Source organism: Herpailurus yagouaroundi, unplaced genomic scaffold (genome assembly GCF_014898765.1).
Source record: "Herpailurus yagouaroundi ecotype Mexico unplaced genomic scaffold, PumYag 192, whole genome shotgun sequence".
NCBI lineage: Eukaryota > Metazoa > Chordata > Mammalia > Carnivora > Felidae > Herpailurus > Herpailurus yagouaroundi.
Window position 1 is genome coordinate 3253025 of NW_024412423.1, and position 22661 is coordinate 3275685.

The 22661-nt window shown below is 40.6% G+C and overlaps 1 protein-coding gene across 2 annotated transcripts in view; it reads left to right on the forward strand.

Moving 5' to 3' along the window:
• The window catches only part of KCNN2 (potassium calcium-activated channel subfamily N member 2), a 477937-nt gene that overhangs the window by 449517 nt on the left and 5759 nt on the right, over positions 1 to 22661 (forward strand). The window contains exons 8-10 of one of the 2 annotated variants that reach the window (XM_040444258.1): positions 4078 to 4188; positions 18572 to 18699; positions 22213 to 22221. In XM_040444258.1, coding sequence (XP_040300192.1) covers positions 4078 to 4188; positions 18572 to 18699; positions 22213 to 22221 — 248 coding nt within the window. The remainder of the gene's footprint in view (positions 1 to 4077; positions 4189 to 18571; positions 18700 to 22212; positions 22222 to 22661) is intronic. The other variant, XM_040444259.1, reaches the window with a different exon arrangement.

Sequence of the window (22661 nt, forward strand, 5' to 3'; positions counted from 1 at the left end):
AAATAAATAAACTAAAAATAGATAAAGGAGTGACTGTATATGAACAGAAAGAGGTTTCCTAAGTGGCTCTTGAGGTGCCATCAAAGGGTACAGCTAGGATAATGGAGTGACATACACAGGTAATAGTTGCAGTAATTCCCAAATTGTCACACTCCCTTGCTTTTGCAGTTTGCAACAGCGATACTCATTTTCGTGCACAAGACTTTGGGGGATCTAGAGAACACTCAGCAAGGAATGGGCCAGTAGCCGGAAAAAAGAGAGCCCAAGAATAAACACAAATAAAAATCGACTTTCAAAGGCTCTTGATACCAGTGATTTTCCACTCCTGTTAGGATGTTGATTTCTTTCCAGAAGGATCTCAGCAGTGGCCACCTGCCAGGGGAAAACAATACTCAACTTTGAGTGCCAACTGCTGCTCTCAGATATCTAACAGTGGAAGCCCCTCAGATTTTTACATTTTCTGCTTATTCAGAAAGCATCCCTGCTCTTGAATCTCTTGTAACTCACTGACTGACAAGCACCTGGGAACAGCCTGCAGGTGATCCTATATTTCTCGAGCAAGTGTTGCCCTCCAGTGGGTAGGTATAGACAGCCATCTTGAGTGGCCACAGATTCCATCCGCTGATTGTGATTAGCCCCTTATCAGTACACCAAAACTGTGTACATTTTGTGGCAAACATTTGAAAGTGAACAGAATAGATGGGTATGCTTCCAAAGGCCATTTTTTTTTAATTTCAAGTATAGCTGATATACAAGTTTCAGTGTATAACGCAGTGACCTGACATTTCTATACATTAGAAAATGATCCCCGTAGGTCTAGCTACCCTCTGTCACCCATATAAAGTTACCACAATATTATTTACTGTATTCCCTGGAATGTATTTTCTATCCCTATGATTTATTTTATAATTGCAAGTTTGTTTTCTATATTTATTAGTCTCTTTCTGTGATGTCCGTTTTTTTTTAAACTCCACATACAAGAGAAACCATATAGTACGTGTCTTTCTCCGACTTCTTTCACTTAGCATAAAACCTTCTAGTTCCATTCATGCTGTTTCCAATGGCAAGATCACATTCTTTATGGCTGAGTAATATTCCATTGTGTAGACATACACAACATTTTTATCAGTTCATCTATTGATAGACACTTAGGTTGCTTCTGTGCCTTGGCTATCTTAAATAATACTGCAATAAACATAGGGATGCATATATCTTTCCAAATTATGGCTTTCATTTCCTTCAGGTAAACACCCAGAAGTGGAATTACTGGATCATATGGCAGTTCTATTTTGAACATTTTTTGAGGAACTGCCATGGTGTTTTCCTCAGTGGTTGTACCAGTTTGCATTCCCACCAACAGTGCACGACGAGGGGTACTTTTTCTCCACATCTTGGCCAACACTTGTTATTTCCTTTGGGGATCAGCCATTATGACAGGTGTGAGGTGGTATGGATTGGATTTGTATTTCCCTGATGATTAGTGACGTTGAACATCTTTTCATGTGTCTATTGGCCATCTGGATGTCTTCCTAGGAGAAATGTCTGTTTGGGTTCTCTGCCCATTTTTTATCAAGTTATTTGATTTTTCTGGCTATTGAGTGAGTTGGAGGAGTTCTTTATATATTTTGGATATTAACCCCTTATCTGAATACCTATCATTTGCAGATATCTTCTCTGTTAGGTAGGTATGTTGCCTTTTTGTTTTGTTGATGATTTCCTTCACTGTGCAAAAGCTTTTTAGTTTGATATTGTCCTTTTATTTTTTGCTTTTGTTGCCCGTGCCTGAAGAAACAAATCTAAAATTTACTCCTCAGAGTGATGGCCAAGAGTTTACTGCCTATGTTTTCTCCTAAGACTTTTATGGTTTCAGGTCTAACAGGTAGATCTTTAATTCATTTGCAGTTTATTTCTGTGTATGGTATAAGAAAGTGGTCCAGCTTTCCCAACACCATTTATTGAAAAGACTGTCTTTTCCCCAGTTTTTTATTCTTGTCCCCTTTGATGTAAATTGACCATATAAGCATGGGCTTATTTCTGGGCTGTCTATCCCACTCCATTGATGTATGTGTCTGTTTTTGTGCTAGTACCGTACTGTTTTGATTACCATAGCTTTCCAGTGTAGATTGAGATCAGGGAGCATGCTACCCAGCTGTGTTCTCTGTGGTTCTGTACAAATTTGGGGCTCATTTGTTCTAGTTCTGTGACAAATACCATTGGAATTTTAATAGGGATTGCAATAAATCTGTAGATTGTTAATTCTTCCCATTCATGAGCCTGTTATATCTTTCCATGGATTTGTGTCCTTTTCAGTGTCTTTCATCAGTGTCTTACAGTTTTCAGAGGACAGGTTGCTCGCCTCCTTAAATTTGTTCCCAACTGTGGGTCCTTCCTAAAAAGTAAAATTAGGAGCAAATTAGGCATACAATTTTCTGACTTGCTTATTTAAATATTACGTTGTCTTTAAGCATCGCAGAAATAAAATTTTAATACAGCCATAACATATTACGGACACGGGCATGCTAGGAGCAACTACCACTCCTCAATATTAGATCCTGAAGATGAAGACTACCTTATATGGAAGATGCAGAGTTACTTTCATAATGAGTGATTTTCAGACCTATTTGTCATAAGGAAAGCCAGGTTACCTTATGGGAACTTGAGACTCTCCTGGCTAACTAGCCAGTGAGCATGTTACCATTTTTGTGAACGTAAAGGTGATGCTATTAAAAACTAGTTCAGGGGTGACTCAGTCGGTTAGGCATCTGACGCTTGATCTCAGCTCAGTTCATGATCTCACGGTGAGATGGAACCCCATATCGGGCTCTGCGCTGGCAGTGCGGAGCCGCTTGAGATTCTCTCTCCCACTCAAAATAAATAAATACACTTAAAAAAACTAGTTTAAGAGGATTCAAGTCTGTTGAAAGATCCACAATTGTAACATCATGCTGTTGGGTGTCCCTCTTCACTGGGCTCCTGCGTGGACCCTGCCTTCGTTGCTCTGTGTCCACTGAGACAGTTGGGCAATATCTACTGCCCTGTGGCCCTCTCAGGGCAGTGATTCCTTCTGGAGGGCTGGACTTCCCTTTCACAGGCCTGTCAGGAGCTCTTCAGGCTGTGACAGCTCCTCAGTAGCTCCCCCTTCTCTCCTGGTAAGTCAGTTGTGCCCAGGACCCATGAGGTGGCAGCAACAGCATGACTTTGCCTAGACTGCCTCCTGCCCCCCACCCCCCAAGAGGTGCCCAGCCCTGCCTCCTGGCCCTGTATGTAATCACTGCTCTTACAACCAAGAAGTCCTCACACCTCATGCCCGTGATCATGGAGCAGGAAACTCTAATCCCTGGGGTACCACACAGTGTCTCACATCTCTTCCCAAGAGACCTGCACAGGGGCCTATCATTCAAAACACAGCGCTGCTGATCTTTTGCAAAATAAAGGTAACCCATGCCTTTCTTAGTATTGGTAAGCATCTGAACAGGACGACTATGCCTTATGTTCAACACTTTCTATGTCTCCATTGTCCAGGTTCAAATCACAGAGATCCTCCCATGATCTTGAAGTTGTGCATACACCGAGATAATGCAGCTCTCTCTTTTCATTCCTGGTACATCACAGTCAATTGGGTGGAAGACCTCTGGTCTTATCTTGAGAGAAGATTATGCAGTGTTATTTTTTTAGAGAATAATTGTTATTTCTACTCCATGCATTTATGCTAATTTACTCATCTATTACTTGTTCCTGTTATATTTCCAGACAGACTTGCTCTGTTTTTTAACAAATGTCTGCAATTTCAGCAAGTTGCCCCTTTACCATTTATTTCTTAGTATTAAAATATGTTTGATTCACATATTATGCTTGAGATCTTAAAATACGTGAACTAAGGTTTTGAATCCCAATCTCTGGGCATGCTACTTGTGTTTGTTGACCATGCATTTTTGGTCATAATTACTAAAGCCACTGAATGCTACTTTTTTTTTTTTTAATCTCCAGCTTCTTATGTACTTGGTGAAAAACATTTTTTACTGTGGCTGAGACCAAAAATCATAACTTGTTGGGGTTCTCTTCTCTTCTGATTTTCAGGGTGCTGGTTGCACAGCCCTGGTGGTAGCTGTCGTGGCAAGGAAGCTAGAACTTACCAAAGCAGAAAAACACGTGCACAATTTCATGATGGATACTCAGCTGACTAAAAGGGTGAGTTACCACCCCATGGATCTTCAGAGGGAAGATTTTCATGTGCTTTCCATTGCAGGGGTGGGCAATCGATTTCTGTTTTGACCTCTCAAGCTGAAACAACCTGGTTTAAAGTTAAGGCCTTCTTGGAATCTGTTCCATTTTTTCCCCCCCACATTTTGAGAATAGGCCAGTCCTAACTTTACGTCAGCTAGGAAATAATTGGACAACCTTGGTATTTACTCAAGGATAAACCTAGACCACGTCAGTATAAACAAAGAGGCACACTTAACATTTCAGTTTGCAGGATACAAGAAGGGAGTGATATTAGATTGAATAGGAAGGAGCAGGCTGTCAATGTTATCTAGAAATTTAGAGTGTCATCTAGAGTGATGTAACAATGTTTTACTGAGCTTCTGTGAGCCAGTCTCTGGTCTAAAGACTGGGTGTGCAGGGACAATAAGAAACCACCAGCGACTTGTAGGACTCCAAGGAGCACAGACAGGCCCCTTCTGTGATTTAAAGGCTGTGCAAGAGATGAAGGGCAGCAGAGCCCACTGGGAAAATATGGCAGAAAACGGGAATCACGGTGTTGACACTCTCTCTGTGCAAGGCTTGGCTCCCAGTATGTCACCTGTGTAAACTGGTGTCATACGCAGACAACTTTCTGAGAGAGGCACTAGCATTCTGCCCATTTTACAAATGTGGAAGCCAAGACACAGAGAGGTTAGGTAGCTTGCTCAACGTCACTATATCCAAGAGGACAAAGCTTCTTCTCCCACTCCTGCCAAATGTTTAGCCTCTCTTCCTAGTCACTTGAGAGACCAAAATACAAGGTCAGAAATAAAGCTAAAAATCCTTTTTTAGCAGTGTCATGTTGCTAACATAACTCAAAGGAGAATCCAATCGGGCTGTCATCCAAATAACAAAACACATTGTCATTTGGTAACTGTACCCATAAAAGAATCCATGGCTGGTTCAAGGAGAGTTCCAATTTTCAGTGGTTTTACGCACTTAAAAAAAAATTTTTTTTAATGTTTATTTATTTTTGAGATGGGGGGAGGGGCAGAGAGAAAGGGAGACACAGAATCTGAAGCAGGCTCCAGGTTCTGAGTTGTCAACACAGAGCCTGATGTGGGACTCGAACCCACAAGCAGCAAGATCATGACCTGAGCTGAGGTCGGACGCTCAACAGACTGAGCCACCCAGGCACCCCTGTTTTTACTCACTTTTGATTTTGGTTGCATACATAAAAGTAATCATGGTTCAGTTGGTAAATACTTCCTAATAGCTCTGTCATTTCAATGTGCCTATTTATGTATAAGGACAGTATTTACAAAATGTAAGCATGGATTCCATTTGCCTTGCTATTTTCTAAGTCTTACCACCAGACACTATTGTGAGACTTTATTGCATTTGGAAGGTCCACATATAGTCTAGGTGATCTCAGCCACTCGATTGCAGATATCATGCTTTTGGCCTGGAGGTGCCCCTTTAGAATGTCTTCTACTCTGCACAGCTTTCTCTCAACTCCGGAATTCGCTCTCCAAACTCATGAACATTGGTGAATGTTACAGAGAAGCACAAGGAGAGCCATAAATTCAGAGCTATTAGTCCACATATAATCCAAAATCGTAACAGATGTTTTGTGGATTTTGGATGCATTTCATACTGTACGGTTCGTATTGAGAGTCAAAAGAACTTTACTTTATCAAAAGAACTCTTCCCAAAAAGTCCCCTGTGTATCCAAACAATTTTATCATGAAGATCATACCTTATAAATTTCATAAGAATTAACTGAATGCCACACTGAGGTAGAAAATTCCATTAAAACACCATATAGCCCATACATCTGCATGTAAATCTTTTCAGCAACAACACCAAAAGCTGGGACAGGATCACAAATTAGAAGAACCAAGTTAGCACATTGAGGCAGATTTCCCCGCATTTCCTAAGCAGGTACTTAGTTTTATCTTAAGAAGGTAAGATGCCATTTCTTTAGATTTACTTTGGGACATCAATATTCCATATCCTACTTACTGAACAGACTATGATGTTAAAATCTGTGAGATTTGTACAGGTCTCCCAGGTTCAGTTGGGAGCCATTCCAGGTTGGTTTTATAATTTAATTACTTTAGCTCAACACCACTCAGCCTCAGCACCATTGACCTTTGGGACTGGATAGTTCTCTGTTGTGCAGATGTCCTTGTACATTGTTGACTGGTTAGCGGCATCCTTGGTAGATGCCAGTAGCATTTTCTCTGATTTGTGACAACCAAAAATATGTCTCTAGACATGGCTGGGACAAAATTGCCCACAGTGAGAACTGCTGCTTTGGTTTGTTATTCCCCAAGGATTTGGAGCCCGGGACAGTCCTCATAGTGGGTATTCTTCATATATACTGAATTTATCATAATCTTCCTGGGAATAAAATGTAATTATTTAACAAAATATATAGCATACCTATTAGAGTTGCAGTTCGCCTAATATTGTTGGAGTTCTGTGTTAACTGCTGAGGATATAGAACTGAAATACCAAACTCCAGGACTCAGGAAATTGTAAGCTTTTCTGGTACTCTTCCTTCAGCAAATCAGATATAAGAACTGTTTTTTTGTTTCCCGTACTTGGGGCAGAAAACTTGGCTTGTGTTCTGCTTATGTTGCTTATGACCCCACCCCCCCAAGCCCATTCTTGGCCCCTTTTGGAGGGCTGTGGATCTAGATGACTTCCATTCGTTTTTATGAATGGGACTCATTTCCCCAAGTGGATCATGTTTTCTGATCTTACAGCTCTTCTGTCACAAGTTCTTGTATACTTTAGCTTGACTCATTATCTATAGGGAATCTGTTTATAGAAAGCTTTTTCATAAGAAGTATTATTGTAAATTCAAAATTCACATTCTCCATGATGCTTTATTAATTCTCTTATTTTATTACGCCTCCTTAAAAGTTTAGCTACTTTGCAGTATTACTTCGGACCAAGGCACTCCAAGAAGTCTTGCTGACAGCCTGATTTTTATAGGCAAAATGTCATTAAGTGCAGGTACAAATGTTAAAACGTCATTAGAACCAAACATCAATTTCTCATTTATGATACCCATTTCATTATTATAGTCAATACAATATATGAAAATAATAGCCCTTTTATAGTCCTCTTCAACTTAATGAGTACCATTTACTTGGAACTTGATTCCATTTGGTTATTTATGGAATTTCTAAATGACCCTACTTTTAATTTTAAGTTTTTAAATAAAAATTCTAAAATACCAGAATAGTAGGGTCCTGAGCTCACCTCTTCCTATGGATATACCAAGGCTACAACTACAGATAATGCAACTGACTCTGAAAACGACCTGAACACTAACAAAACAGATCTTCCACAACTGAAGACTTAAAAGAAAAAGGTACATGGAGAAGCAGCGAAGATGGACCTGAGAACCAAATTGCCTGCATGGCGACCCATAGGATGGACGGAGGTCACAGGTACAGGGATCCTACCTAAGGCACAAAAGCAGCAAACATCACATAATGGGGCATCCCCTGTTACTGGGGACCTTCAACAGAAAGGTGAGTCCCCATACATTCAGAATTCAAAAGTTGACAGGGCTTACCTCTGAAAGACATGGGGGCCTACAGGCCTCTGAGACTCTGCTCTTAAAGGGCCAGTGCACTGTATCTCTCAGTCCCTCTCAATCCAAGACCCAGCACAGACAACAGACTGGAAAGCACCTAGATTATACATGAAGGAAATTTATTGAATAATTTTAGGGTATGTGCTGGAGAGGCAAGAATGGGTAGGAACTTGTCCAGGAATGGAAGTGCTGGTGGATACAATTTTTTTTTTTTTCTCTCCTGCAGCCTGGGTTGGCTAGACTTTGTAGGAGCCAATTTTGGTACTCTCCATCGTCCTTGCTAGCACTGTTCACCTCACCGCACCTGGCGAGCATTCCCCTGAACCAACTACTGCCCCAGGGATGGGGACCAGCCTCACCTGCCAGTAGGCCCAGAGCAGTCCAGCCCAGGCACAACAGGAGGGCACATGCAACCCACACAGCAGACACCCCTGAAGTACCTGGTTCTGCTGACCAGGGTGGACTGCACAAGTGGGCCCCACAGGATACCTGACTTCTGAGACCAGGAGACTTAGCTGATCTACCTAATACATTGTAACAAACATGGAGAGTGAGACAAAATGAAGGCACAGAGGAATATGTTCCAAAAGAAAGAGGTCCAGGAAGCACAGAGAACCCCACACAAGATGAATCCAAAGACATCCATACTGCAACACAAAATAATTAAAATGGCAAAAGTTAAACAGAGAATCTTAAAAGTAATGAGAGAAAAGCAACTAGTTATGTACAAGGGAAACTCCATAAAGCTATCAGCTGAGTTTTTAGCAGACTCTGCAGGTGAGAAGGGAGTGGCATGTGATCTATTAAAATTGCTGAAGGGAAAAAACCTACAATCAAGAATATTGTACACAGCTAGTTTATTATTCAGAATTGAAGGAGACAGAAAGAGTTTCCCAGACAAACAAAAGCTAAAGGAGTTCATTACCACTCAATCATCCTTAAAAGAAATGTTAAAGGGACTTCTTTAAGTGGGAAAGAAGGGTCTTAACAAAATTATGAAAGGAAAAAATTTCACTGGCAAAAGCATATATGAAGTAAAGGTAGTGCATCAGTCACTTACAAAGCTAGTATGAAGGGGAAAAGGCAAAAGTAGTAAAATCAGTTACATTATACAAAAATTAGTTAAGGGATACACTAAAGATGTAAAATATGATGTCATACACATAGAACATGAGTGGCAAATAGAAAGGTAGTGCTTTTAGAATGTCTGCGAACTTCAGCAACCCTCAACTTAATATAGACTGTTATACACATTGGATATTATATATGCACTTTGTTGTAACCACAGGCCAAACACCAGTAAGTAATAAGTTTACACAAAAGAAACAGAATCCTAACACAAAACTACAGAAAGTTATCAAACCAGGAGAGATCAAGAGAAGAAAGAAACAGAAGAACTACAGAAACAACCAGAAAACAACAAAATGGCAATAAGTACATACCTGTCAACAATTACTTCAAATGAAAGTGGACTAAATGATCCAGTCAAAAGACACAAGGTGACTAAATAGATAGGAAAATAGGACCCATCTCTGTGCTGCCTACAAGAGACTCACTTCAGACACAGGGACACATACAAACTGAGAGTGAAGGAATAGAAAAAGATATTCTACGCCAATGGAAGGTGAAAAAAATCTGGAGTAGCAATACTTATCTCAGGCAAAATAGACTTTAAACCAAGACTGTAACCAGAGACCAAGAAAGGTGCTACATAATGATAAAGGGATCAGGCCAACAGTGAGGATATAACAATTGTAAATATCTATATACCCAACCGAAATACATAAGCAAATATTAACAGACAAAAAAAGAAAAATTGACTGTAATACAATAATAGTAGGAGACTTTAACACTTCACTTACATCAATGGATAGATCATTCCAAACAGAATCAACCAGGAAATAGTGGCTTTGAACACACATTAGACCAGATGGACTTAACAGGTATATACAGAACATTCCATCCCAAAACAGCAAGAATACATGTTCTTCTCGAGTGTGTATGGAACATTCTCCAGGAAAGATCACATATTAGGCCACAAAACAAGGCTCAATAAATTTAAGAAGATTGAAATGATATCAAGCACCTTTTCCAGCCACAACACTATGAAACTAGAAATCCGTTACAAGAAAAAAGCTGGAAAAAATACATGGAGGCTATACAACATGCTGCTAAATAACCAGTGGATCTATGAAGAAATAAAAGGGGAAATTAAAAAAAAATACCTTTAGACAAATGACAATGGAAATACAACAGTCCAAAGCATTAGGGATGCAGCAAAAGCATTTCTTAGAGGGCAATTCATAACAATACAGGCCTACTTCAAGAAACAAGAAAAATAATAAATACATAATTGAAACTTACATTTAAATAAACTAGAAAAAAGAATAAACTATGCCCAAAGTTAGTAGAGGGAAAGAAATAATAAAAATCAGAGCCAAAATAAATAGAGACTAAAAAAGAATAGAAAGGATCAATGAAACTAAGAGCTGATTCACTGAACAGGTAAAGAAAATTGATAAGCTTTTAACCAGAGTCTTCATGAAAAAAAAAAAAAGAGCAAGGACTCAAGTATATAAAATCAGAAATAAAAGAGGAGAAATAATTAACACCACAGAAATGAAAAGGATTATGAGAGACTACTACAAAAAATTATATGTCAACAAATTGGACAATCTAGAAGAAATGGATAAATTCTTAGAAACATAGCATCTTCGAAGACTGAATCAGAAAGTAGAAAATATGAACACACCAATTCCTAGTAATAAAAGTCATCCCATACCAAACCCATGCCAACTACTACTACTAATAAACTGCCAACAAATGTCCAAGACCAAATGGCTTCACAGGTGAATTCTACCAAACATTTAAAGAAGAGCTAACACTTCTCCTTCTCACACTATCCCAAAAGGTTAGAAGATGAAAGAATGCTTCCACATTCATTCTACGAGGCCATCACTACCCTGATTCCAAAACTAAAGACACTACAAAAAATAGAAAACTACAGACCAATATTCCTGATGAACATAGATATAAAAATCCTCAGCAAAATATGAGCAAAGCACATTCAACAATACATTAAAAGGATCATCCACCAACAAAATAAAAAGGCAATCTACTTACTGAATGGGAGAATACATTTGCAAATGATAGATATATCAATACGGGGTTAATATTCAAGATATTTAAAGAACTCCTACAACTCAACATCAAAAAGAACAAATAACCCAATTAAAAAATGGATAGAGGGGCGCCTGGGTGGCGCAGTCGGTTGAGCGTCCGACTTCAGCCAGGTCACGATCTCGCGGTCCGTGAGTTCGAGCCCCGCGTCGGGCTCTGGGCTGATGGCTCAGAGCCTGGAGCCTGTTTCCGATTCTGTGTCTCCCTCTCTCTCTGCCCCTCCCCCGTTCATGCTCTGTCTCTCTCTGTCCCAAAAATAATAAATAAACGTTAAAAAATTAAAAAAAAAAATGGATAGAGAGGGGTGTCTGGGTGGCTCAGTCAGTTAAGCTTCTGACTCTTAATTTTGGCTTAGGTCATGATCTCACAGTTTGTGAGTTCAAGTCCCACATCGGCCTCTGCACTGATAGTGCAGAGTCTGCTTGGGGATCTCTGCCCCGGGGGGGGGCCCCCCCCCTTACTCATGTGCATGCAGTCTTTCTGCTCTCTCTCTCAAAATAAATAAGCATTTTTTAAAAAATGGATAGAGAACCTGAACAGAAAGTTTCCAAAGAAGACATACAGATAACCAACAGGCACTTGAAAAGATGTTCAACATTCCACATCATTAGGGAAATCCAAATCAAAACAGTATCAGAAAGACAATATATAACAAGTGTTGGCAAAGATGTGGAGAAAAGGGAACCCTTGTGCACTGTTGGTGGGAATGTAAACTGGTGCAGCCACTATGAAAAACAATATAGTCATTCCTAAAAAAAAAAAAATTAAAAATAGAAATACTATACAACCCAGCTCTGGGTATTGAAGAGTAAAACACTAATTAGAAAGGGTATATAAACCCCTATATTTATTGCATTATTTAAAATAGTTAAGATATGGAAGCAATGTAAGTTTCAATCAATGGATGAATGGATAAAGAAGATGCGATACAGATACACACAATGGAATATTACTCAACCATAAAAAGAGTGAAATGTTGCCGTTTGCAACGATATGGATGAAGCCAGAGAGTATAATGCTAAGTGAAATAAGTCAGACAAATACATATTCCATATGATTTTACTCATATGTATAAGTTAAGAAACAAATGAATAAACAAAGTAAAAAAAAAAAAAAAAAAAGACACAGACTAAAAAAACCAAGCTTTTAAATACCCAGAACCAACTGATGGTTGCCAGAGAGGTGTGGGGTATGGGATGGGCAAAACAGTTGAAGGGGATTAAGACACACCAACTTCCAGTTATAAAATAATCAAGTCACAGGGAGGAACAGTACAGCATCAGGAGTAGATTCCGTATTCTTGGAACAACTTCGTACAGTGATGTAAAGATGTAACTGTACTTAGGCTGAGCATGTTGTAACATGTAGAACTGTCAAGTCACTATGTTGTACACATGCAACTAACGTCATGTTGTATGTCAACTACAATTTCAAAAGAGTTCTAAAATCTGAATGATCATTCATGAATGATTCTGGGACATAATAGAGAATAAACAAGCACCTAAACACCATACATACTTACCAAGACGAAGCTTAAAAATACAAGGTCAAGGGTGCTCCTTACCAAAACTACCACTATCCCCTGAAGCAGTGCGGCAGAAGAAATCCTTTTTTTCTCATGGTCAACAGAGGTAATGATGATAGACATTCTGAAATCTGAACATGACTGTAAAAAAAAAAAAAAAAAAAAAAAAGCAGTGTGAGTGTTAAACGATTGATTATGCTTCTGAGAAGAAATGTAACTTTCCAAGCCTCCCATTGTGTTTCGTAACTGAACTGAACAGTTTCCATGAAAAATTATTCACTGTGCACAAGTTTTCAGAGGAACAATTTCACATAGAAATCGTTTCTCTGTTGGACAACATCAGCCACATGAAATACCATGTGTGAAAGTACAGCACATTATGCCTTGCACAGTCTATTAAGGGAGATTGTTCTATGCAATTCCAAAAGTTTAACATGCCACTCTACAATTCAGAAGTGGCCACGTACCCAGGATAATCTAATGATTTCAAAATGAAATCATTAGCCTAAGGACAATAACCTGTCACTGGGCTTTTAGTAAGATGGGACCAGCAACTTAATAGATTTGCAATTTATCACCCTTCCAGAGATACTATAGCATAGATACTGTGCTATATCTTTTGGAAATGTTATTACTCCTCAGTCGCATCTGAACCAAGAAGAAATCCTGGAGTTTGGCCCTCTGCACACTTTCATTTTGGAAGGAAACTTGAAAACAAGCAATTCTGAGAGCCCAGACGTAATTTTTAAAGTAGCTAGATGTACCACAAAGGATAATTATACATATTAATGTCCACTGTGGGTGTTTCCAATCCTGTTAAGAATTCTCAATAAGATCCATAATAAGAACACCATTATGCAGTTATATAATTTTTTGTCCTACGTATCTCTTAACAAGCGAACAGAAATTCTGGAGGATTGAGTCTCTGGAGCTTTTACATGGTGCTTGGAGACACAGCCCCGAGGGTGAGAAAGCAAAGTGACTGGATCGCTTGACCTTGCCCTGTTCCAAAGCTATAGCACTCACCCAGCCCCAGGTATCTGTTCTCAAGAGGGCCTGGGCGGCATGTGGTCCTAGTGTCCAGGTTTAGAAGTGTTGTCTGTGTTTGTCCCCGGCAGCCTAGAGGCATCGCCCACAGCCTGTGAAGCAACATTTTACCCATTTTACCACAGTTACAAGAACGAGAGGTGGAAAACTCTTGCTTCTTAAGTCAGAGGTTATGTCCCTTCTCTTAAATCTGATAAGAATGGAAGCATTGCACCAAAATAAGTCTGAAGGGAGAGGCAAGGGGAAACTGGACCAAACAAACAAACAAAAAAATCAATTAAATAACAGAAGAGTCAAAAGCAAAGGAAAACTATAAACAAAGTACTCTTTAAAACAGTGCTCTAATGTGTATCTGTATAGGTTTGAGCAAGGCAAAGTTTCAGTGAAAAGTCAGTCAGCTTTTAAGTGCTTTTGTGGTTTATCAAGTATTATTACACTTAAAAATATATTTTACCTTACGACCTCTGGCTTTAGTATTTCATCACCACCTGTAAACGTCAGCGATAGAACATTTCATGACTTTTTTAACTGCAAAGGTGGTTTTAAGGCATCTGGGTAAGTACTGTTATCTTTAATAGTATTATTGCTTTTAGGGCTTTTGTTTTCTCAACATAACTGATTATTATGATGCCTTTCAAAATGTTTCTGATGAAAGATTTTAATTGCAATGGAGCATGAGTCAGGCAGAGCAAATGTTCATGTTTTCCTTTTTTCCCTGGCTGTGGAGGAAGGGATGATGGGAGGGGAGAAGTTTCCTGCTAAGAAAGAACCTTCCCCTCACTCTCCTTGTTTCTTGACATTAGGAAAGTATTGCACAGAGTTGTTGGCTCATTAATTGGCACAAGAATCACTACAGCTACTAATTTTTGAGGGCTAGATCTGTGATCCCGCATAACAACCATCATGGGCTCTAGCATATGGTAGACACTTCATAAATTTGAATTAGTAAATGGAAATTAGGGAAGACGTAGTTAGATCTTACGTCTCTTCTGTAACCTGTATACCCTTCTTATCAAGAGGGTCCTTTGGTCGGGGCACCTGGGTAGCTGAGTCGATTGGGCGTCTGACTTTGGCTCAGGTCATAATCTCACGATCTGTGAGTTCAAGCCCTGCATCAGGCTCTGTGCTGACAGCTCAGAGTCTGGAGCCTGTTTCAGATTCTGTGTCTCCCCCTCTCTCTCTGCCCCTCCCCTGCTCATGATGTCCCTCAAAAATAAATAAACATTAATTTTTTTTTTTTTTAAAGAAGGTCCTGTGGTCAATAAATATGTATCTGTGGCTCATGATTAGAATTTATGATGCAGGGTGCCTGGGTGGCTCAGTCGTTTGAGTGATTGCCTTCAACTCAGGTTATGATCTCATGGTACATGGGTTCAAACCCTGCATCAGGCTCTGTGCTGACAGCTCAGAGCCTGGGGCCTGCTTCAGATTCTGTGTCTCCCTCTCTCTCTGCCCTCCCCTGCTCATGCACTCTCTCTCTCTCTCTCTCTCTCTCAAAAATAAATAATAAAAATACTAAAAAAAAAAAAAAAAAAAGGAGTTCTTATGATACAATGTATACACTATGGTACCAAATACTTAGCGCAACCTATGTCTGAAGCCCTGAGCTAGGGAGACACAAAGGTTAGTGACAATACCCCTGTCCTCTGAGAGTCTATAAATGCCCTCGAAGGGCAGGACAGAGCTCTAGGTTTACACTGTTAGACATCATGGCAGCATTCTTAAGTACATAAGCAGAGGAAACTTTCCCTCCAAGGCAACTTTTCTTCTCCAGTTTCCCCTATAAGTTTTCTGTCATGGTCATGTAACAGATAGTTCCCCATTGTTTGAGCTTGTGAAACACTGAGGTGCTTTCCACCCTGTCCCTTCCAACCCAAAGACAGACCAGAAAAACATATTCCAGACACATGTGACCAGTAAGCAGAGAGCACATATTTCTACTTTTGGACACGTCTTGTGACCGCTACTTTGAAAAAGCAGCAGATGGGATGCTTCCAGAGTTTTCTTCCTGGGTTTCACCACCTATTAGAGAGTTAGAAAGGGAAATGTTTCAACATAAGTGCCTGTGTTTCACAGTTTTTAAAAGCAGCTGTAGGGATTTCATTTTCAGACGAGGAATCATGTTCATTTTTTAGCCTGTCAACTACAATGAGCATTTTGTGCATGTGAACCCTGCAACAAAGAACTTGGGGGTTTCACTCACCCCATGAATTCAGAAATTGAGGTTCCCTACTCCCCTTCAGCCATTCCCCTGCCATCCCAAAGAGGAAAAACAATCATATAAAATACACCGATGACAAGCAATGAATCGCCTTGTTCAAGATTTAAGGACTTGGGTCATTTGGCGTTTGCTGTGTGCGGACGGGAATCCAAAGTGAAATCAATTGTTTTGTTCTCTTGCAAACGTTACTATGTTCAACTGCTGTGTTATGGTCCCACCTGTTTTTACCAAGTTTTCTAGCTTCCTCCTCTGTGTCTTGAGCTGATAAAATCAGGGAGGGGGCGGCCACCCAGCCCCCTTGCCTTCTTCCAGGTGGTAAAGCTGTTCAGAGAGCTGAGACCTCGCTTAACTGGCCCTTCTGCTTCCTAGTGTGGAAGGACCCTATTCCAACCCCAGTCAGTGTTGGCCAGTAACTTCCCACCCCTCTCCCTTTGAAAGCAAGGTCCTCAGGGTGCCTGGGGGGCTCAAGTCAGTTGAGTGCTCCAATCTTGATTTCAGCTCAGGTCATGATCTCACGGTTTGTGAGTATGAGCCCCATGTTGGGCTCTGTACTGACAGTATAGAACCTGCTTGGGATTCTCTCTCTCTCTCTCTCTCTCTCAATAAACAAACAAACAAACAAACAAACTTTCATTTAAAAAATGAATAAAAAATAAAAGCAATGTCCTCAACCGTTAGCCACTTATATAGCATCGTTACCTCTGAAAAGAACATGAGGACCAAATGGAAAAGCATTCCCTACCCCTGTAAAGAAGAGAAATGTGTTTCCATGAGAATGAAGAGCAAAGAATTTAACTGGAACACCTTTGAACTTCACTGCGGATAGTGGTGCTGTTTCTCAGATGCTCTGCTGGTGCTCAGCACCTGACGTTTCATTTTTCCACTGGTTTCAGAATGCATGCTCTCTGTGCAGGCTCTGATGAATGTCCAGAGAAAGTGCATTATAGACCAAAGTCAGTGCTAAAAGCAGTTTTAGGAGAGCGTCGTTTTCTTCAAATGGGTTCTAGCAATTTCCCTCAAAAAGAAACCTTTTCAGCAGCGTGAAAAAGATTCACCGTCAGCTACCAAACCTGATGCTTTCGGTGCTCAAAGTCAAAAAATACAGATACTTCCTTGGGATCATAGTTGTCATGTAATTTTAAGACTCTTCCTTATTGAAAGTCTAAGGCCTGAAACAGACTTGAGTGATAATTCTCTGTACTCTTCTCATGTAGGGAAGAGAAAACTAAAGTCCTGCAAGGGTTAGCTCATCCCCTTGACTTCACTTGGTTAGTCCAAAGTCAAGAACTTAGAACCCTTTCTCAAGTCCAGTTCGTGGCTCTCTCTTCCCTACCACAGTGCCTTTCTTAAAAAGTGGTCTTCCTCCACCCAACCCCCCAGCAGCCTGCTCTTTGTGAAACAGCCTTTATCCATCACTCAAAAGAATTCAATGGATCAATTTCTTAGAGTAAGTCATTAACAACAAGCTTAAGGGGAAGCTCTGGGTCATCAGAACCTGTAGCATGAGCAAGGAAGGACGAACTTGTCCGTGGCTGGGCCTTTATCAATGTCCAGAAATTGATGAAGAGCTAATCACAAAAGTAAGTGCTTGAATATTACTAGGAAGTATTCATACCTTCCATCAACCACAGTAGGTCTCAGCCGTGTCATTAAAACACTTGTATCGTTTAGGTTTGTCCCATCCGTTTGAAATGCAGTGTACTAGGGGCACCTGGGTGGCGCAGTCGGTTAAGCGTCCGACTTCAGCCAGGTCACGATCTCGCGGTCTGTGAGTTCCAGCCCCGCGTCAGGCTCTGGGCTGATGGCTCAGAGCCTGGAGCCTGTTTCCGATTCTGTGTCTCCCTCTCTCTCTGCCCCTCCCCCGTTCATGCTCTGTCTCTCTCTGTCCCAAAAATAAATAAAAAAACATTGAAAAAAAAATTTGAAATGCAGTGTACTCAAATTAACCCACAAAATCATGACAACATAGACTGTCAGCTCATTAAAGCATGCTAACAGTTTGCTGAGTCACTCGGAAAGGGCAGAAGAATAGGTCTGCTTGGACACTGAGCAGTGGAAACATGCCCTTCCTGTAGTTCACAGCCAAAAATGCCAAGCAAGCTTGCAAAAGACAAGGTTCACCTTAGCCTTCTGGCATTTTGCCTCTCTCCAGGGAAATGGAGAACATGGGGAAAACAAATGGAATACAAGGTGCAGAATTCAGCACCTCTTCCAACCTCCCCCTGACCCCCCCTGCACTGTTGCCAGACAGGTTACAACCACCTCTTGCTTTTTAAAAGAACTGGTTGGATGAAAATGTTCCTGATGGGTAGAAGCCCAGAAAGAGATCAGTACCTCCCTAATATTTCAACCTAAATGTTGTGCCAGACAAACAGAGGTACCTTTTAAAATGCACAGATTCAAGAAAAATACTCTTTTGAGAAATAGTTACTAAACAGAGCTAGAACTTACCGTGATCTTTGGGATTAAGAATAGGACCCCTGGGGGGCGCCTGAGGGGCTCAGTCGGTTAAGCATCCAACTTCAGCTCTGGTCATGATCTCATAGTCTGTGAGTTCAAGCCCCGCATCAGGCTCTGTGCTGACAGCTCAGAGCCTGGAGCTTGCTTCAGATTCTGTGTGTCCCTCTTTCTCTGCCCCTCCCCTGCTCATGCTCTGTCTCTCTCTGTCTCAAAAATAAATAAAAGCTTAAAAAATATATATTTAAAAAAAAAAAAAAAAGAATAGGACCCCTGGCCATGTTTGCAAAGGATTCTGCTCTGGGAATTTATCAACTGCTTTGTTTGTTTGTTTTCTTAACAGGTGAAAAACGCAGCTGCCAATGTACTCAGGGAAACATGGCTAATTTACAAAAATACAAAGCTAGTAAAAAAGATAGATCATGCAAAAGTAAGAAAACATCAACGAAAATTCTTGCAAGCTATTCATCAGTAAGTACCATTTTTCATTCATTGTCATCCTGCTTTTTGTAACTCTGGGTCTTAATTTCCCATACTTGGTTATTCTTCTTTTGTGAGAGGGGGAAAAAAGAAAACACTGTCATGTGTGTTCCCAGAAGACATTATTTGGCAATTTAATAATTCCATAAATGAAATGCTGAGAAAATTGTCAGTTCTTTTTTGGACTCAAAATCATCCCTTATTGGGAGCAGAGTCATTTAATATATTAATTAAAATGTCTTCTCAGTTTCTCTCTTTAGAAACCTTATTTTCAGTTGCAATTGTATATCTTAATATAACTTATTTATTCATATGGCTTGCCCTCGGATGTTTCGTTTGTATTGACTGCAAAATCTTGAAAAACATTTAATATTTTATGATCGCTCTGGGTTTTTTTTTAAACAGGCTGCCAACATCTTTCTATGAAGGCAGTACCTACACTTGATTTAATACTTGCATTTTTAAACTAGTCTTTACTCAGGACATAGGGGATTTTCTATTTGCTGTATGTTGATTATAGATTTTATAGTGCCTTTTACAATGATTCTGACCTTACGGAGGCCACCATTATTCCATATGCTTAAGTTCTTTCATGTTACTTTGTTTCTATGCTATATGTAACTATCATAGACTTTGAAAAGACAAATGTCTATGTAGTAAGTATCAATAATGACCTGAAAGCCACCAGCTCTTTCTCCCCCAGGCTGGCAGCATCCTTACCGTAAGTACATTCATGTGGGCATCAGTCTCGAGGCTGTGCAGCCTTGCTCTTAACTCAGTGACATTTCTGTATGGGGAAGAGCAGCTCAGTCACATGCGTGGGTCAGAAACGTGGCTTTTCTCATGCAGCCTACCAGGGCAATCACAGAAAGGTGGGTAAACGCTAGGTGTCTGGATTACACAGTAAGGTGGGTCTTCTCAGAGCTGCCTAGCGCAGCAGACCAGAAAAGCTCTGAAGCTGGAGTTTTTATTTTGTATATCTAGGTAGTTCATAGGTACTGTATCACACTTCACATTCTATGGGAAATCACTAAGCATTCAAATGCTACCCTTTGACCTCTCCCTCTATGTTTTTTGAATAACTATCGCTGGAAATGTGGACTGCGTCTAGAAATTGCTGCCTGCCTTAATGAGAATCAAATCCAGGCACCCCGACATCTACAAGAGAGGGAGATTCTGCATGGATGGTAGAGTGGCCAGCCCTCCTGGCCACTCAGAGCTATTCAGTCATGATCTTGCCACTACCAGCACCAAAGCGACATCATTTCACCTTTAGTTCTGTGACTTCACACCAGGCCCACAACTGTGCTTTCTGTCCCTTGTAAGGAAAGGCTAGAATCTTAAGGTAACACTCTTTCAAAGTGTGGGAAATTATAAAAGCGAAACACAGAGGAACACGTAGGAGATCTGGCTCACACAGGGAGCTGCTTTGCTAAAGCTCATGGCCACCTTTATAACCAAATACCCACCCTGTGGAGCCTCCACATCTTTATTCCTTCAAGTTTAGATCTCAGAGAGCGAGTCCCCTAAGGGATGCTGGGCCTTCACTTCTGAGGACAGGCCTCTCCCTCCAGGGTCACCAGACATAGCCCTCCTGGCACAGAGGGCATTCCTACACACCCACAACCATATAGGAACCTAACATTCGTAGAAGAAGTATACACGGTATAATGTGTATATACTGGGAAAGCATTCTTTGTACTTTTAATGTTTTGCCACTAACCTATACTGCTCAAGTATATTAAAAAGAAAACTTACCTTTGTTGGTGTGGGCAGGTGTGGTCAGTCTATGGGTCAAGCAGCCACATACCCCATGTCCTCCGGGATCGTATTTATAACCCTATCAGAATGATGTACCTATTAAATAGATAATGAAATGAAATTGGCCTTTGATGCCATTGGTGAGTTTTTATATCTAACAAAAGCACTGGGAAAAAAATGCTTTGGTAGTTTCTGTAGGAATTTTGTAGCCACATGTGAATGGTGGGTATTTATACATTTATATTTTTATTGTGAAATGCATTCATGCTGAAACCTCAGGGGACAGACAGCTTAGGGATGGTCGCTGTAAGTTTTTTTTCAACTTTGCTCTAGGTTTGAAAATTTTTATAGTATGCTAGGAAAAAATATTTGGGGAAGCAAAGTTGACACGTTGTCCCTAAGCGATTGTTAGATTGCTAGAAGGTGGCCTGACCCGATTTTAAGAGTTTCAAGGTACAGCTTATGTGGGTCTTCCCAATGCTGCTTCAGGATAGAGTAACAGAGGAAACCCCTTATGAATTCTTCTGCTTCTTTGGCATTTCTCAGTCTGTTTCTTCGGTAGCAACATGAACTTCTAAAGTAGATGAGCTTCGAGCAGCTCAAATGTTCTGAACTGTTTTTATGATATAGTCTTGGGGTTAGATTTCTTTTGAGGTGGGAGGGGTACTTTGTAAAAAAAAATACAATTGGAAATGTATATGGGCTGGGTTTGGCTAGATGATTCTAATCGTGCATAATCTCTCATTTTAAGTTAGTGATACAGGAAAGCACACAGGGCTCGATTCTTAAGGGCAAGGCTCCCATTGCCTCCCATTCAGACACAGTGAGACCATCAGCCTCGGTGAAATGGCATCGGGTGAAAGCAGACCTTGCTGCTTGAGGGAGAAGTTACAAACTCAGTTGATAGAGCTCTCTCCCTGGCCTCTCCCATCCTCCCGTCTGACCTGAGAGCTTCTCCAGAGCTCTGTCTGGACTCCCCTCTTTTCCAAACTTCACAGCCTCTCTCCCTGACACGTGGCCTCCCTCGTCTCTGGTGGATGCCTGCTTCTCCAGGCTTGTGTCCTCTGTTTCACTAACGGATCTGTCTTTTTAGATCATCACTCAATGCCTTGAAGCATTCTGTTCCTAAATACCTTTGAATACTTTTTCTGGTATCAACTTTAACCTTAAAGCTCATCACTCTTCTATCTCAACCGTAGACTCAGCAGTCGACATGAACTTGTCTCAGAGCCGAGAAATTCAGTACACATAATTTCTCTAACACTGAGTTTCCTGTCAGAAAACCAGGCTTCTAAGAAGCCCCAACTCGGAAGAGATGGATGCCGTCCAAAAAACACCACCAACATTATAATCATCCTACTATGTAGAACACTGTCCTTTTAACCCCATGACATTCATATTAGGTCAAAACGGTTCCTACAGTTTACTTGGACATCGTGTATCAAAGAGGCCGTGATGACTTCCTAGAGGGTCTTCCTTCTGAACCTCGTTCTGGAGGAAGCGCTGTATTTCAGGGGCGGGACGGAGGGGGGAGTCTCAGCAATGAAGGATGATACCATAAGCGAACCGTGTTTTTCTTTGATCACCATGCCAAGATCCTACAGAGCCTTAACAGGATCTCTCAGCTAATGAATCGAGCCCCCTGTGCACAACTAAACACCACACTGTGTTACTCTGTTCTGGAATATTTTACAGTTTTCTTTTCTTTTGTTTTGTCTTTTTATTTCAACAAAATGAAAATAGAGCTCGGAAGTAAGTTGTGTGAGCCGCTCCTCTCGACATTTGCAGAATTTTCTACCGGCTGCATGCATCCAAGCGGGTCCTTTATTTGTGAATTTCAGTAGTCTGATTGCTGCTATGGAAATGTGATCCAAAATCATGATACTTTCCTGTGATAAGTGAAGTTCACAAGGAAGAAGTCAACATACGTTCCTTATTCTTCTTTTTTTTTGCGGGGGGTGGGGGGGGAGAAAGTAAAATACACATGCATGTTACCTTTTATTCTGGCAGCTGCAGCTTTAAGTAGGCTTTTTCTACCCGTTCTAGGGTACAGCCTCAGGAACAGCAAGGCAAGATGGTTTAAGTTCAAGGAGCTTAAAGGGATTCTGATTCAATAGGGGGCTACCCTATGTCAGCTTTCCAGATTAGTGGGAAAAAAAACCAACATGGGCAAAATTCTACTGTCAGAAACA